General features: G+C 46.2%; 1 protein-coding gene across 2 annotated transcripts in view; it reads left to right on the forward strand.

The window, feature by feature from the left end:
- The window catches only part of LOC143282640 (E3 ubiquitin-protein ligase listerin-like), a 78,238-nt gene that overhangs the window by 33,446 nt on the left and 28,776 nt on the right, over positions 1-16,016 (forward strand). For both annotated transcript variants that reach the window (XM_076588288.1, XM_076588289.1), the window contains 5 exons: positions 634-790; positions 4,021-4,326; positions 14,199-14,311; positions 14,988-15,065; positions 15,842-15,990. In XM_076588288.1, the coding sequence (XP_076444403.1) occupies positions 634-790; positions 4,021-4,326; positions 14,199-14,311; positions 14,988-15,065; positions 15,842-15,990 (803 nt within the window). The remainder of the gene's footprint in view (positions 1-633; positions 791-4,020; positions 4,327-14,198; positions 14,312-14,987; positions 15,066-15,841; positions 15,991-16,016) is intronic.

The following is a 16,016-nucleotide window of genomic DNA, read 5'->3' on the forward strand; positions in this document are numbered from 1 at the left end:
TGTGTGTGGGAGACTTGGTGATGGTTCCCTGTGGACTGCTGGTGCTGGGACTGTTTGTGGGAGACATGGTGATGGTTCCCTGTGGACTGCTGGGACTGTGTGTGGGAGACATGGTGATGGTTCCCTGTGGAATGCTGGTGCTGGGACTGTGTGTGGGAGACTTGGTGATGGTTCCCTGTGGACTGCTGGGACTGTGTGTAGGAGACATGGTGATGGTTCCCTGTGGACTGCTGGGACTGTGTGTGGGAGACATGGTGATGGTTCCCTGTGGACTGCTGGGACTGTGTGTGGGAGACATGGTGATGGTTCCCTGTGGACTGCTGGGACTGTGTGTGGGAGACATGGTGATGGTTCCCTGTGGACTGCTGGGACTGTGTGTGGGAGACATGGTGATGGTTCCCTGTGGACTGCTGGTGCTGGGACTGTGTGTGGGAGACATGGTGATGGTTCCCTGTGGACTGCTGGTGCTGGTGCTGTGTGTGGGAGACATGGTGATGGTTCCCTGTGGACTGCTGTTGTTGGGACTGTGTGTGGGAGACATGGTGATGAGCAGCATGGAAGTAATGCCACTGAAAAGGTGCAGATTATGGGGCCTCAAAAAAAAGAAAGAAAAAAGTTGTCCTTTGATTACAGGTACAGACAGGTGGTGGAGGTGACAGAAGAAGTGCTGAAGACGACTCAGAACCATTTACCGAAAGACGACAGCGACGATGCTTACAACCCACTTCTCCTTGCCGTGGTGTCAGAGCTGGTGGTTCCAGTGTCGGTGTCCACCGCTGACGACAGTAAGGTGAGCTGAGTGCTTCCCCCTGTTATTGTTTGTGGATTCTGTAACTTTTTGTCTTCTCACTTTGTTTTTTGTATGTAGCTTATAACTTTCAGTCACAAATCCTTAATTCATCATGTAGATTTATCTCTGTATTTATATATTAGTTTATCTGCTTTTTGTTTGCTTGTCTCTCACAACAGTTGTCAGCTTTTCCAGACTGGTTTATTTACCCTATTACCACTGTGTTTCAATGTCAAAATCATTTCCCAACGTCAGATATTTTAGACTTGACGCTCTCGGTCACACGATTCGGTTTATGTCAGTACAACACAGTGGACTTTTTTTTTTTTTTTTTTTTAACTCAGTCAGGGGTGGAAGGTTAGTCAGTTTTATGTTGTGCAGAAAAATTGGTGGCAGCTGTCGGGTTTTGTTACACTGTGAAAAACAGTCCATTAAACATGATCCCTCAAAGTCAACTAAATTCGCTGTAGGCAGTGAACTGTCTAGTCGACTGCAGTTGCCAATGGTGGCAAAGGAGTTAAAGCCCTCTCTGAATCAAAGTATATTTTGGGGGTGTGACATGTTTTCACTTCTATAGGCACTCATGTTTATGTATTTACACACCTGTGATCCCAAGAGGAAAAGTCCAAATTAAAAATGGTGTCTGTCCTCCTGACCTGTAAGCTGTGTCTTATCTCAGTGAGGTGACAGCCCTTCACTGACATCCTGACCTGTAAGCTGTGTCTTATCTCAGTGAGGTGACAGCCCTTCACTGACATCCTGACCTGTAAGTTGTGTCTTATCTCAGTGAGGTGACAGCCCTTCACTGACATCCTGACCTGTAAGCTGTGTCTTATCTCAGTGAGGTGACAGCCCTTCACTGACATCCTGACCTGTAAGCTGTGTGTTTTATCTCAGTGAGGTGACAGTCCTTCACTGACATCCTGACCTGTAAGCTGTGTTTTATCTCAGTGAGGTGACAGCCCTTCACTGACATCCTGACCTGTAAGCTGTGTCTTATCTCAGTGAGGTGACAGCCCTTCACTGACATCCTGACCTGTAAGCTGTGTCTTATCTCAGTGAGGTGACAGCCCTTCACTGACATCCTGACCTGTAAGCTCTGTCTTAGTGAGGTGGCAGCCCTTCACTGACATCCTGACCTGTAAGCTCTGTCTTATCTCAGTGAGGTGACAGCCCTTCACTGACATCCTGACCTGTAAGCTCTGTCTTATCTCAGTGAGGTGACAGCCCTTCACTGACATCCTGACCTGTAAGCTCTGTCTTATCTTAGTGAGGTGACATCCCTTCACTGACATCCTGACCTGTAAGCTGTGTGTTTTATCTCAGTGAGGTGACAGCCCTTCACTGACATCCTGACCTGTAAGCTCTGTCTTACCTCAGTGAGGTGACAGCCCTTCACTGACGTCCTGACCTGTAAGCTGTGTGTTCTATCTCAGTGAGGTCACAGCCCTTCACTGACATCCTGACCTGTAAGCTGTGTGTCTTACCTCTGTGAGGTGACAGCCCTTCACTGACATCCTGACCTGTAAGCTGTGTCTTATCTCAGTGAGGTGACAGCCCTTCACTGACAAAATGTCGTACTGTTCTCTTCAATCTGCTTCTCATCTCTCACTGACAGTGGCCCTGAACATCTCTCAGGTATTCTTCATCAGTACAGCCTCTCTCCAAATCTCTGTTGTTCCACTGATAATCAGATTCTTCATCTATCATCTATCAGAAAGAAATACTTCCGTTTGTATACTCCTTCATTTCAGGGTCCAGCCATCTGGAATAGCCGACCAGTTAACTTTAGACACTGCACTTCCAAAGCCTCTTGCAGATCTTCCCTGAAGAACCATCTGTTTTAAATGGTACTGATATCTTTGACCACCAAAGTTGGAAAGTACATCCTCTCCATGCTCTGTGTGTGTGTTCGTGGGTGTGGGTGGGGGTGGGTGCAGTGGGGGAAGGGAGGGTGTGGTTGGTTGTATTGTGGGTGTGGGTGTGGGTGGGGGTGGGTGTAGTGGGGGAAGGGGGGGTGTGGTTGGTTGTATTGTGGGTGTGGGTGGGGGTGGGTGTAGTGGGGGAAGGGGGGGTGTGGTTGGTTGTATTGTGGGTGTGGGTGGGGGTGGGTGTAGTGGGGGAAGGGGGGGTGTGGTTGGTTGTATTGTGGGTGGGGGTGGGTGTAGTGGGGGAAGGGGGTGTGTGGTTGGTTGTATTGTGGGTGGGGGTGGGTGTAGTGGGGGAAGGGGGTGTGTGGTTGGTTGTATTGTGGGTGGGGGTGGGTGTAGTGGGGGAAGGGGGGGTGTGGTTGGTTGTATTGTGGGTGTGGGTGTGGGTGGGTGTAGTGGGGGAAGGGGGTGTGTGGTTGGTTGTATTGTGGGTGTGGGTGTGGGTGGGTGTAGTGGGGGAAGGGGGGGTGTGGTTGGTTGTATTGTGGGTGTGGGTGTGGGTGGGGGTGGGTGTAGTGGGGGAAGGGGGGGTGTGGTTGGTTGTATTGTGGGTGTGGGTGTGGGTGGGGGTGGGTGTAGTGGGGGAAGGGGGGGTGTGGTTGGTTGTATTGTGGGTGTGGGTGTGGGTGGGTGTAGTGGGGGAAGGGGGGGTGTGGTTGGTTGTATTGTGGGTGTGGGTGTGGGTGTGGGTGGGGGTGGGTGTAGTGGGGGAAGGGGGGGTGTGGTTGGTTGTATTGTGGGTGTGGGTGTGGGTGGGGGTGGGTGTGGTTGGTTGTATTGTGGGTGTGGGTGTGGGTGGGTGTAGTGGGGGAAGGGGGGGTGTGGTTGGTTGTATTGTGGGTGTGGGTGTGGGTGGGTGTAGTGGGGGAAGGGAGGGTGTAGTGGGGGAAGGGGGGGTGTGGTTGGTTGTATTGTGGGTGTGGGTGGGGGTGGGTGTAGTGGGGGAAGGGAGTGTGTGGTTGGTTGTATTGTGGGTGTGGGTGGGTGCAGTGGGGGAAGGGGGGGTGTGGTTGGTTGTATTGTGGGTGTGGGTGGGGGTGGGTGCAGTGGGGAAGGGGGGGTGTGGTTGGTTGTATTGTGGGTGTGGGTGGGTGAGCAAGTGAGTTGGACGAGTTGTGTCATAATGTCTGAAGGTTTTGTAAATTGATATATTTTATTTTTTCATTTTTTTGTTTTTTTGTACATGTAAAGTTGTTTCAGCTGTACCTGAGAAAAGGCACTGAAAAAGTGTTCATTAGAACTTATTATTAGATAACTCTGACCACCCCGTCCTGACCACCCCATTCCTCTACCCGACAGATCGTGCAGCACCACTGTCTGACCGGCCAGCTTCCCCTCACCTTGCTGGACTCCCTGCCTGCAGGAGGGGCAGACCACTCTTCCAGCATGGGTGCAGTTGTCTTCTCCTCCCTGTTCAACCTTCACCTGCTGCGGTGTGTGCGCTCAGGGTTGAGGTTGGAGGCTGACGGTGACGCTGTGGCGGGGGGAGAGAGCGACCAGCCTGCAGAGAAGCCTGGGGAGTGGGAAGAGCGGGAGGAGGGGGTGGTGTTTGACGTCATGAAGGCACTGGTTCTGGCCTCCTGCTGGTGCACAGTGGAGCCACAGGTCAGTTTGGAGTTGTGGAGTTTGGTGCAGGTATTCACAGATGCCAGCTGTTAGGATTTCGCCGTATTTTGTTAGCGCTCAATCCCAGTTTGTTCTGACGTTATGTCAACGTTAACATTGTTCAACAAGTTTATTTCTGACTACATAGCATGGTCACATGCTTGCCTGTCGTAACATTACCCAGATGCTCTAGACCTATCGATACATGAACTTGTCAGCTGGTGTGATTAACTCACTCCATGCCAAGAGTTTTTGCCCTTGCGAATCCCTGAAAACCCAGGGTTTGTATAGGATGGGGAAAAAATTCTCAAAAAAACAAATAAATACCCAGACCCAGAGAATTGAAATTTAGTATGTGTATTCAGTGAATGTTGTTCCATATTTGTGCAAAAAAATAAATTATTTACTCACCATCTTGTTGTTGATCACGGTATTCATTTTTTGTTTATTTTGTAGCATTTTTGCACCCATAAGAAAGGTATACCAAGTGTCCTTGAACAGCTTACAAATGTTCCACATCACATCCTAACACTATTTGAGGAACTGAAGACCTAGTACATGCAATGAAGTATGAACAGATGGTGGAGAAAGTTGAAAATCACGCACACAAAAGAAAATATTGTCTCTACATAAAAAAGGGAGTTCACTGCACACAAAAACCTGATGTATTATCACTGACAATAGTCTTGTCTGGAGTGAAAAAGCTCATGGCAGGTGATGTTGAGTCCTGGGCACAGCTTCACACACAATGGAACTCCACATTTTGGACACCAGTTGGCAGTTTGGTGTTTTGGTGTGTTGTGGCGCTTGAACAGGTCTTCACAGACCTTGCTCTTGCAGTAGCTGGTCACTCATATCCACTCCAGCCATGTTGGTGATGTAGTCTTGTACTGCAGCTGGCTTCTGTCTTTCAGGACGGTGTCGTGTTGTCACGCTGACCATGGTAGTTGGCAGCATGACTGTTGTCAGCACATGAACTGGTGTTTTGTCCTGCCACTTCAGCACAGCAACATGCCCTGCAACCACACACACACACAAATGATCATGCAGGTCTGACTCTTTCTTCTTATTGTTGGTTAAATTATATGTTTGCTTATTCCCTTGTTTATTCTAAATATTTATGTGAATGGAAGCATAATGTGTAAGTTTTTTTTACATGTAGTCAAAGAAAACCACTTTAGATTTTAAAAAAAATTTTTTTTTTACAATATTACAAACAATAATGACAGTATCATCAGTATTAGTACTATTACTGTCATTTCTACAGCACCTTGTTCTACAAATGAACAAGTAAAACAGAAAATAAGTAAACATATGCATGCAATCACACACACACACACACACACACACACACACACACACACACAGTTTTACACCTGAGCATGTGACATTGTTTTCTTTCACACACACACACACACACACACACACACACACACACAGATATACATATATATATATATATATATGTAAAATACATACACACTCACCATTTTCACTGTCACTTTTCATTTTCACTGGTAAAAACACTAGCAAAGTCGTCCGTTTCCTCAGTGATTTCGTTGTCAGTGTCGGTCAGCTGGCACATGGTCAGGACTCGCTTTCCTCTCCACTGTCAACACCCTCTTCAGCGGCCGAATCTATTTCTAGTTCATCGGGATATGGTTCAAAATCACTGTCCGACGAACCAACATTATCTCCTTCAACATCGGAACCTTCAGTTTGGATCATTTCCAAAGTAGCTTCAACGCTGTGTTGCGTTTGACCTCTCCTACCGTGTCGAACACTTCGACGCGACGCCATCTTGTCAAACAGCTTGCAGAGCTGACTGAGGGTATGCTTCGTTGTCGTCTGCTAATGAGCGTGTCACTACACACACGCTGTGTGTGTGAATGAAAAGTTGGCCGGAGATAACTTAAGAATCAGTCCTGCTTTTGAGTTTCGTATCCGACACGTCACTGCAGGTGTGAGTATGCACAAGTTTTTATATTGATATGCACTTGTATGTATCTTATTTCTACCACTCCAACAGTGCGACTTTTCAAAATCCAAATCCGCACAAGTTTTTATATTGATATGCACTTGTGTGTATCTTATTTCTATCACTCCAGCAGTGCGACTTTTCAAAATCCAAATCCGCATATGCGGACAATGGCAGCGAGTGAGTTAAAACAACTCAGAACTCAATGTATTAAAACCCAAAGAATTAATTTTAGATTTCAGGAACACCAGATCTGACCCCTTACCACTTGTCACTGAAGACAAGCAAGTAGAGATCATCAGCGACTTTAAATTTCTCGGACCGATCATTTCCAACGATTTGAAATGGGAGAAAAATATGGAAAAAATTGTTAAGAAAGCACAACAGCACCTGTACTTTCTTCAGCGCCTCAAAAAGTTCAGAATTAAAAAAGAAATAATGGTTGATTTCTACTGAGCAGTCATTGAAAGTGTTCTAATCTTTGATATTACTGTTTGGTATGGAAACATTTCCAAGGCAGACGTTGCAGCCCTTAACAGAATCGTAAAAACCGTCACCAAGATTACCAGGGCGGATCTACCTTCTCAAGAAGACATATATTATAAGCGGCTACTCAAAAAAGCAAAATCAATCAGCCAGGATGAATCACATCCAGTTTTTGGGATTTTCGAGATGCTCCCCTCTGGTCGACGGTACAGAAGTATAAGGACGAAAACCAATCGCTTCGCCAATAGCTTTTTCCCCAAAGCAGTCAATGCCCTGTCTCTCGAACAAATCCAGTGTGATAAATAGAATTGTGCAACCAACAACCATCTACCTGAATATCTAGTCATCAGCCCCAGTGTGTGTGTGTGTGTGTGTGTGTGTGCAGTGCGTGCATGTGTGAGTATGCACAAGTTTTTATATTGATATGCACTTGTATGTATCTTATTTCTACTGTATCTGTGTTTGTGTATGATTTTTGATATATGTTCGTATCTTGTTATGTACTATCCCCCCCCCCACCCCCCCCCAGTATTCCTTGTGACCCCGGTACTCTTGGTGATAAAGACATTCTATTGTATTCTATTCTGTGAGGCCAGGGCAGTCACTACCAACCTTGGTCTCACGTGATGATGCTCAGCTAACTGTGTACATATTTACATTGAAACAGCATTGAGTTGACCAGTCAGCTTAACTGTAGCAGTTACACTTTTGCAGGTAGGAACAAGTGTTTGTATGCCATGTAGATAAAATGTATGTTTGCTGATTTGGGTCAGATACGAAGTGTTCCTACCAAATTCAAAATGTTCCTACCCAAATTTCCTGGTTGTTCCTACTTGACAGGGGTTGGGATTGGCATCTTTGGGTATTGTTTTGTTTGTTTGCAAGCACTGGTTAGTTTTTCAACGACTTGTGAGATTTTCCTTAAGATGTGGGAAGCATTGTGGCAGTGTCAGCTAGGCGTTGACTTGAGGTCCAGTGTTCACTTGTGGTGAGGGTTCGAGGCCCCTTTCGGCATGGTGCTGTCCTTGGGAAAGGCTTTCTGCTCTTTTGTCCTCACTCCACCCGGGTGTGGATGGTTTCCTGGCTTTGAGAAGGTTGAAAGGGTGGAAGGAGAGGATTTGGTCCAGCCTTACTTTATGCCCAGCCCTAGACACAGTCTGTTTCCACAGGGAGGAAGGTGGCAGAATGGTTAAGACGCTCAGCTGCCAATACAGAGAGTCCGTGAGGGTGTGGGTTCGAATCCCGCTCTCGCCCTTTCTCCTAAGTTTGACTGGAAAATCAAAACTGAGCGTCTAGTCTTTCGGATGAGACGATAAACCGAGGTCCCGTGTGCAGCACGCACTTGGCGCACTGAAAAAGAACCCATGGCAACGAGAGTGTTGTCCTCTGGCAAAATTACGTAAAATGAAATCCACTTTCATAGGTACACAAATATGTAAGCATGCACTCAAGGCCTGACTAAGCGCGTTGGGTTATGCTGCTGGTCAGGCATCTGCTCAACAGATGTGGTGTAGCGTGTATGGATTTGTCCGAACGCAGTGACGCCTCCTTGAGAAAGTGAAACTGAAACTGAAACTGTTTCCACACCCACCCACTCTGATTGTACCCAGCCCTAGACACGGTCTGTTTCCACACCCACCCACTCTGATTGTACCCAGCCCTAGACACAGTCTGTTTCCACACCCACCCACTCTCACTGTACCCAGCCCTAGACACAGTCTGTTTCCACACCCACCCTCACTGTACCCAGCCCTAGACACAGTCTGTTTCCACACCCACCCACCCTCCCTGTACCCAGCCCTAGACACAGTCTGTTTCCACACCCACCCCCACTGTACCCAGCCCTAGACACAGTCTGTTTCCACACCCACCCACCCTCACTGTACCCAGCCCTAGACACAGTCTGTTTCCACACCCACCCACCCTCCCTGTACCCAGCCCTAGACACAGTCTGTTTCCACACCCACCCACCCTCACTGTACCCAGCCCTAGACACAGTCTGTTTCCACACCCACCCACTCTCATTGTACCCAGCCCTAGACACAGTCTGTTTCCACGCCCACCCTCACTGTACCCAGCCCTAGACACAGTCTGTTTCCACACCCACCCTCCCTCACTGTACCTGTCTGTTTCCACACCCACCCTCCCTCACTGTACCTAGCCCTAGACACAGTCTGTTTCCACACCCACCCTCCCTCACTGTACCCAGCCCTAGACACAGTCTGTTTCCACACCCACCCTCACTGTACCCAGCCCTAGACACAGTCTGTTTCCACACCCACCCTCCCTCACTGTACCCAGCCCTAGACACAGTCTGTTTCCACACCCACCCACCCTCACTGTACCCAGCCCTAGACACAGTCTGTTTCCACACCCACCCTCACTGTACCCAGCCCTAGACACAGTCTGTTTCCACACCCACCCTCCCTCACTGTACCCAGCCCTAGACAGTCTGTTTCCACACCCACCCTCCCTCACTGTACCCAGCCCTAGACACAGTCTGTTTCCACACCCACCCTCCCTCACTGTACCCAGCCCTAGACACAGTCTGTTTCCACACCCACCCTCCCTCACTGTACCCAGCCCTAGACACAGTCTGTTTCCACACCCACCCACCCTCACTGTACCCAGCCCTAGACACAGTCTGTTTCCACACCCACCCTCACTGTACCCAGCCCTAGACACAGTCTGTTTCCACACCCACCCTCCCTCACTGTACCCAGCCCTAGACAGTCTGTTTCCACACCCACCCTCCCTCACTGTACCCAGCCCTAGACACAGTCTGTTTCCACACCCACCCTCCCTCACTGTACCCAGCCCTAGACACAGTCTGTTTCCACACCCACCCTCCCTCACTGTACCCAGCCCTAGACACAGTCTGTTTCCACACCCACCCACCCTCACTGTACCCAGCCCTAGACACAGTCTGTTTCCACACCCACCCACTCTCATTGTACCCAGCCCTAGACACAGTCTGTTTCCACACCCACCCTCACTGTACCCAGCCCTAGACACAGTCTGTTTCCACACCCACCCTCCCTCACTGTACCTAGCCCTTGACACAGTCTGTTTCCACACCCACCCTCACTGTACCTAGCCCTAGACACAGTCTGTTTCCACACCCACCCTCCCTCACTGTACCCAGCCCTAGACACAGTCTGTTTCCACACCCACCCTCACTGTACCCAGCCCTAGACACAGTCTGTTTCCACACCCACCCTCCCTCACTGTACCCAGCCCTAGACAGTCTGTTTCCACACCCACCCTCCCTCACTGTACCCAGCCCTAGACACAATCTGTTTCCACACCCACCCTCCCTCACTGTACCCAGCCCTAGACACAGTCTGTTTCCACACCCACCCTCCCTCACTGTACCCAGCCCTAGACACAGTCTGTTTCCACACCCACCCTCCCTCACTGTACCAGTCTGTTTCCACACCCACCCTCCCTCACTGTACCCAGCCCTAGACACAGTCTGTTTCCACACCCACCCACCCTCACTGTACCCAGCCCTAGACACAGTCTGTTTCCACACCCACCCACTCTCATTGTACCCAGCCCTAGACACAGTCTGTTTCCACACCCACCCTCACTGTACCCAGCCCTAGACACAGTCTGTTTCCACACCCACCCTCCCTCACTGTACCTAGCCCTTGACACAGTCTGTTTCCACACCCACCCTCACTGTACCCAGCCCTAGACACAGTCTGTTTCCACACCCACCCTCCCTCACTGTACCCAGCCCTAGACAGTCTGTTTCCACACCCACCCTCCCTCACTGTACCCAGCCCTAGACAGTCTGTTTCCACACCCACCCTCCCTCACTGTACCCAGCCCTAGACACAGTCTGTTTCCACACCCACCCTCCCTCACTGTACCCAGCCCTAGACACAGTCTGTTTCCACACCCACCCTCCCTCACTGTACCCAGCCCTAGACACAGTCTGTTTCCACACCCACCCTCCCTCACTGTACCCAGCCCTAGACACAGTCTGTTTCCACACCCACCCACTCTCACTGTACCCAGCCCTAGACACAGTCTGTTTCCACACCCACCCTCCCTCACTGTACCTAGCCCTTGACACAGTCTGTTTCCACACCCACCCTCACTGTACCTAGCCCTAGACACAGTCTGTTTCCACACCCACCCTCCCTCACTGTACCTGTCTGTTTCCACACCCACCCTCCCTCACTGTACCCAGCCCTAGACACAGTCTGTTTCCACACCCACCCTCCCTCACTGTACCTGATGGCTGTAAAAGGCGATATGACCTGTGAACTTGGAGTGATATCAGATTTTGTTTGGATCCCCCTCAAAGAGTTATTACTCTGCTTATTTTTTTGTTTTCATGCCATACCCTGTCATGTGTCATTAGCATTTTTTGTTTTCATGCCATACCCTGTCATGTGTCATTAGCATTTTTTGTTTCCATGCCATACCCTGTCATGTGTCATGAGCATTTTTTGTTTTCATGCCATACCCTGTCATGTGTCATTAGCATTTTTTGTTTTCATGCCATACCCTGTCATGTGTCATTAGCATTTTTTGTTTTCATGCCATACCCTGTCATGTGTCATTAGCATTTTTTGTTTCCATGCCATACCCTGTCATGTGTCATTAGCATTTTTTGTTTTCATGCCATACCCTGTCATGTGTCATTAGCATTTTTTGTTTTCATGCCATACCCTGTCATGTGTCATTAGCATTTTTTGTTTCCATGCCATACCCTGTCATGTGTCATTAGCATTTTTTGTTTTCATGCCATACCCTGTCATGTGTCATTAGCATTTTTTGTTTCCATGCCATACCCTGTCATGTGTCATTAGCATTTTTTGTTTCTATGCCATACCCTGTCATGTGTCATTAGCATTTTTTGTTTCCATGCCATACCCTGTCATGTGTCATTAGCATTTTTTGTTTTCATGCCATACCCTGTCATGTGTCATTAGCATTTTTTGTTTTCATGCCATACCCTGTCATGTGTCATTAGCATTTTTTTGTTTTCATGCCATACCCTGTCATGTGTCATTAGCATTTTTTGTTTTCATGCCATACCCTGTCATGTGTCATTAGCATTTTTTTGTTTTCATGCCATACCCTGTCATGTGTCATTAGCATTTTTTTGTTTTCATGCCATACCCTGTCATGTGTCATTAGCATTTTTTGTTTTCATGCCATACCCTGTCATGTGTCATTAGCATTTTTTTGTTTTCATGCCATACCCTGTCATGTGTCATTAGCATTTTTTTGTTTTCATGCCATACCCTGTCATGTGTCATTAGCATTTTTTGTTTTCATGCCATACCCTGTCATGTGTCATTAGCATTTTTTTGTTTTCATGCCATACCCTGTCATGTGTCATTAGCATTTTTTTGTTTTCATGCCATACCCTGTCATGTGTCATTAGCATTTTTTGTTTTCATGCCATACCCTGTCATGTGTCATTAGCATTTTTTTGTTTTCATGCCATACCCTGTCATGTGTCATTAGCATTTTTTTGTTTTCATGCCATACCCTGTCATGTGTCATTAGCATTTTTTGTTTTCATGCCATACCCTGTCATGTGTCATTAGCATTTTTTGTTTTCATGCCATACCCTGTCATGTGTCATTAGCATTTTTTGTTTTCATGCCATACCCTGTCATGTGTCATTAGCATTTTTTGTTTTCATGCCATACCCTGTCATGTGTCATTAGCATTTTTTGTTTTCATGCCATACCCTGTCATGTGTCATTAGCATTTTTTGTTTTCATGCCATACCCTGTCATGTGTCATTAGCATTTTTTGTTTTCATGCCATACCCTGTCATGTGTCATTAGCATTTTTTGTTTTCATGCCATACCCTGTCATGTGTCATTAGCATTTTTTTTGGTTTTCATGCCATACCCCGTCATGTGTCATAAGCATTTTTTGTTTCCATGCCATACCCTGTCATGTGTCATAAGCATTTTTTTGTTTTCATGCCATATCCTGTCATGTGTCATTAGCATTTTTTTTTGTTTTCATGCCATACCCTGTCATGTTTCATTAGCATTTTTTGTTTTCATGCCATACCCTGTCATGTGTCATTAGCATTTTTTTGTTTTCATGCCATACCCTGTCATGTGTCATTAGCATTTTTTGTTTTCATGCCATACCCTGTCATGTGTCATTAGCATTTTTTGTTTTCATGCCATACCCTGTCATGTGTCATTAGCATTCTTTTTGGTTTTCATGCCATACCCCGTCATGTGTCATAAGCATTTTTTGTTTCCATGCCATACCCTGTCATGTGTCATAAGCATTTTTTTGTTTTCATGCCATATCCTGTCATGTGTCATTAGCATTTTTTTTTGTTTTCATGCCATACCCTGTCATGTTTCATTAGCATTTTTTGTTTTCATGCCATACCCTGTCATGTGTCATTAGCATTTTTTTGTTTTCATGCCATACCCTGTCATGTGTCATTAGCATTTTTTTGTTTTCATGCCATACACTGTCATGTGTCATTAGCATTTTTTTTTGTTTTCATGCCATACCCTGTCATATGTCATTAGCATTTTTTTGTTTTCATGCCATACCCTGTCATATATCATCAGCATTTTTTTGTTTTCATGCCATACCCTGACATATGTCATTAGCAATTTTTTGTTTTCATGCCATACCCTGTCATGTGTCATTAGCATTTTTTTGTTTTCATGCCATACCCTGTCATGTGTCATTAGCATTTTTTGTTTTCATGCCATACCCTGTCATGTGTCATTAGCATTTTTTTGTTTTCATGCCATACCCTGTCATGTGTCATTAGCATTTTTTGTTTTCATGCCATACCCTGTCATGTGTCATTAGCATTTTTTGTTTCCATACCATACCCTGTCATGTGTCATTAGTATTTTTTGTTTCCATACCATACCCTGTTATGTGTCATTAGCATTTTTTGTTTCCATGCCATACCCTGTCATGTGTCATTAGCATTTTTTGTTTTCATGCCATACCCTGTCATGTGTCATTAGCATTTTTTGTTTTCATGCCATACCCTGTCATGTGTCATTAGCATTTTTTTGTTTTCATGCCATACCCTGTCATGTGTCATTAGCATTTTTTCTCAGCTTTGCCTCCCCAGGGTTGATGCATGTGACAATTTAGCCAGTGATGTGTTTTTTTGATTGGAGGTCAGCCTTGACATTAGAGCAATGTATCTCACCATTGGTCGAACTTTCCAAGGTTTCAGCCCTCATGACATGGATTTTTACATCAGAAAGTAGACCTCCATGCACACTTTATATATTCTGAAAAGACTTTCTTTCTTTTTTTTGATTAAGCAGATGTGGTGTATGAAATATACTGTCTGGATCTGTCCACAGTCTGTGAAGCCTCCAGGACACTAAAACTGCTTGGTGTGTTAACTGTTTGTTGTGTTGTGTCGCAGGCACCCCCTGACGTGGTGAGTGCAGTGAACGATCTGACCAATGTCGCCCCTGCTTTCTTCTCGTCCACTTCTGCTGGCTTTCAGCAGGCTGTCACCCGCACAGCTTTCCATAGGTACGCATTCCTTTTCCGCTCGCAGATTTGCGTACAGGGATGTACGAGTGTGCATGGATCTATGTTCAGATCCATTCCTGTATGCATGCATGCATGTGTTGTTTATAATTGTTTGTTTACATGTGTGCTCAGTTGAATACAACACACACACACACACACACACCACACACACACACACACACACACGTGTTGTTTATAATTGTTTGTTTACATGTGTGCTCAGTTGAATACAACACACACACACACACACACCACACACACACACACACACACGTGTTGTTTATAATTGTTTGTTTACACGTGTGCTCAGTTGAATACAACACACACACACACACACACATATACGTGTGCACACACACATACACATGTGCATACACACACACACACACACACACACACACACACACACACACACACAACACATGTGAGCATGCAAAACATTCACACACACACACACACATACACACACAGACACGCAGGCGCGCAGACACAAAACACACACACAAAACACACACACACACACACACACACACAAAACACACACACAAAACACACACACACACACACACACACACAAAACACACACACACACACACACACACACACACACTGACATGCACATACACCTCAGACCTCAAATTACATGTGTATTCATTGCTGGTCATGTTCCTTCTAGCATTAAAGATCACCCGGTGGACAGCTTGACCTGTGGCTATTTGGCTGAGCTGCAGTGCACACAGAGTCCGTGGTTAAGGTCAGTGCTTCAGTGTAGACATCAGTACTGTTCGCTGTCAACTTCACACTGATCAGGGGGTTTGTGCTGTGTTTATTCTCTGAAATCCATGCGTTTTGGACCACAGTAGTTTGTGTGTTGCAGTGTCAGGTTTTTTGACTCACTTGTGTAAACAAAGTGAGTCTATGTTTTAACCCGGTGTTTGGTTGTCTGTGTGTGTGTGTGTGTGTGTGTGGGTGTGTGTGGGTGTGTCCGTGGTAAACTTTAACATTGACATTTTCTCTGCAAATACTTTGTCAGTTGACACCAAATTAGGCATAAAAATAGGAAAAATTCAGTTCTTTCCAGTCATCTTGCTTAAAACAATATTGCACCTCTGGGATGGGCATAAAAAAAAAGAAAAAAAAGAAGCCTAATTATATGCAAACTGCATTTACTGTTGTATTTATATTTTTTGTATTCTCTAAACTTGGCACTTTGATCTGATATTCTGACCCAACAACAAGAGCAGTTATTATTATCATTTTTTGTTCAAACAGGAACTTCTTTTGCTAAGCATGGAAGTTTTATTTATTTTGCAAACGTTTTGGTGCAGATAGTAAAAAAGGGAAATTACTCTGTAATTAATGCTAGGGGACTTAATTTGCTTTAAACTGATCTTTCTCATCTTAAACATTACATTTTGAAATTATACTCAATACATAAAAAGCTTGGATTGTTTTTTTAAGTGTATGACAAGTGAGTCTTGAAGGCCTTGCCTCTCTTGTTAAACTTGGGTTTCTGTTTGTTGTCCTCAGTGTGAACGAGGAGCTTGATGACAGCAGCTTGCTGGAGACAGAGGTTCTGGTTCCCTTCCTATTCCAGCAGAAGATTGCTGACCTCTTCCAGTGCTACGCTGACCGGCTGACCACGCTGACCGATGGCAGTCTGCAGACGTCAGGAGTTTGTAAGTTTGTTTTCCCGTCTGTTCAG

This window comes from Babylonia areolata, chromosome 6, assembly GCF_041734735.1.
Source record: "Babylonia areolata isolate BAREFJ2019XMU chromosome 6, ASM4173473v1, whole genome shotgun sequence".
NCBI classification, from domain to species: Eukaryota; Metazoa; Mollusca; class Gastropoda; order Neogastropoda; family Buccinidae; genus Babylonia; species Babylonia areolata.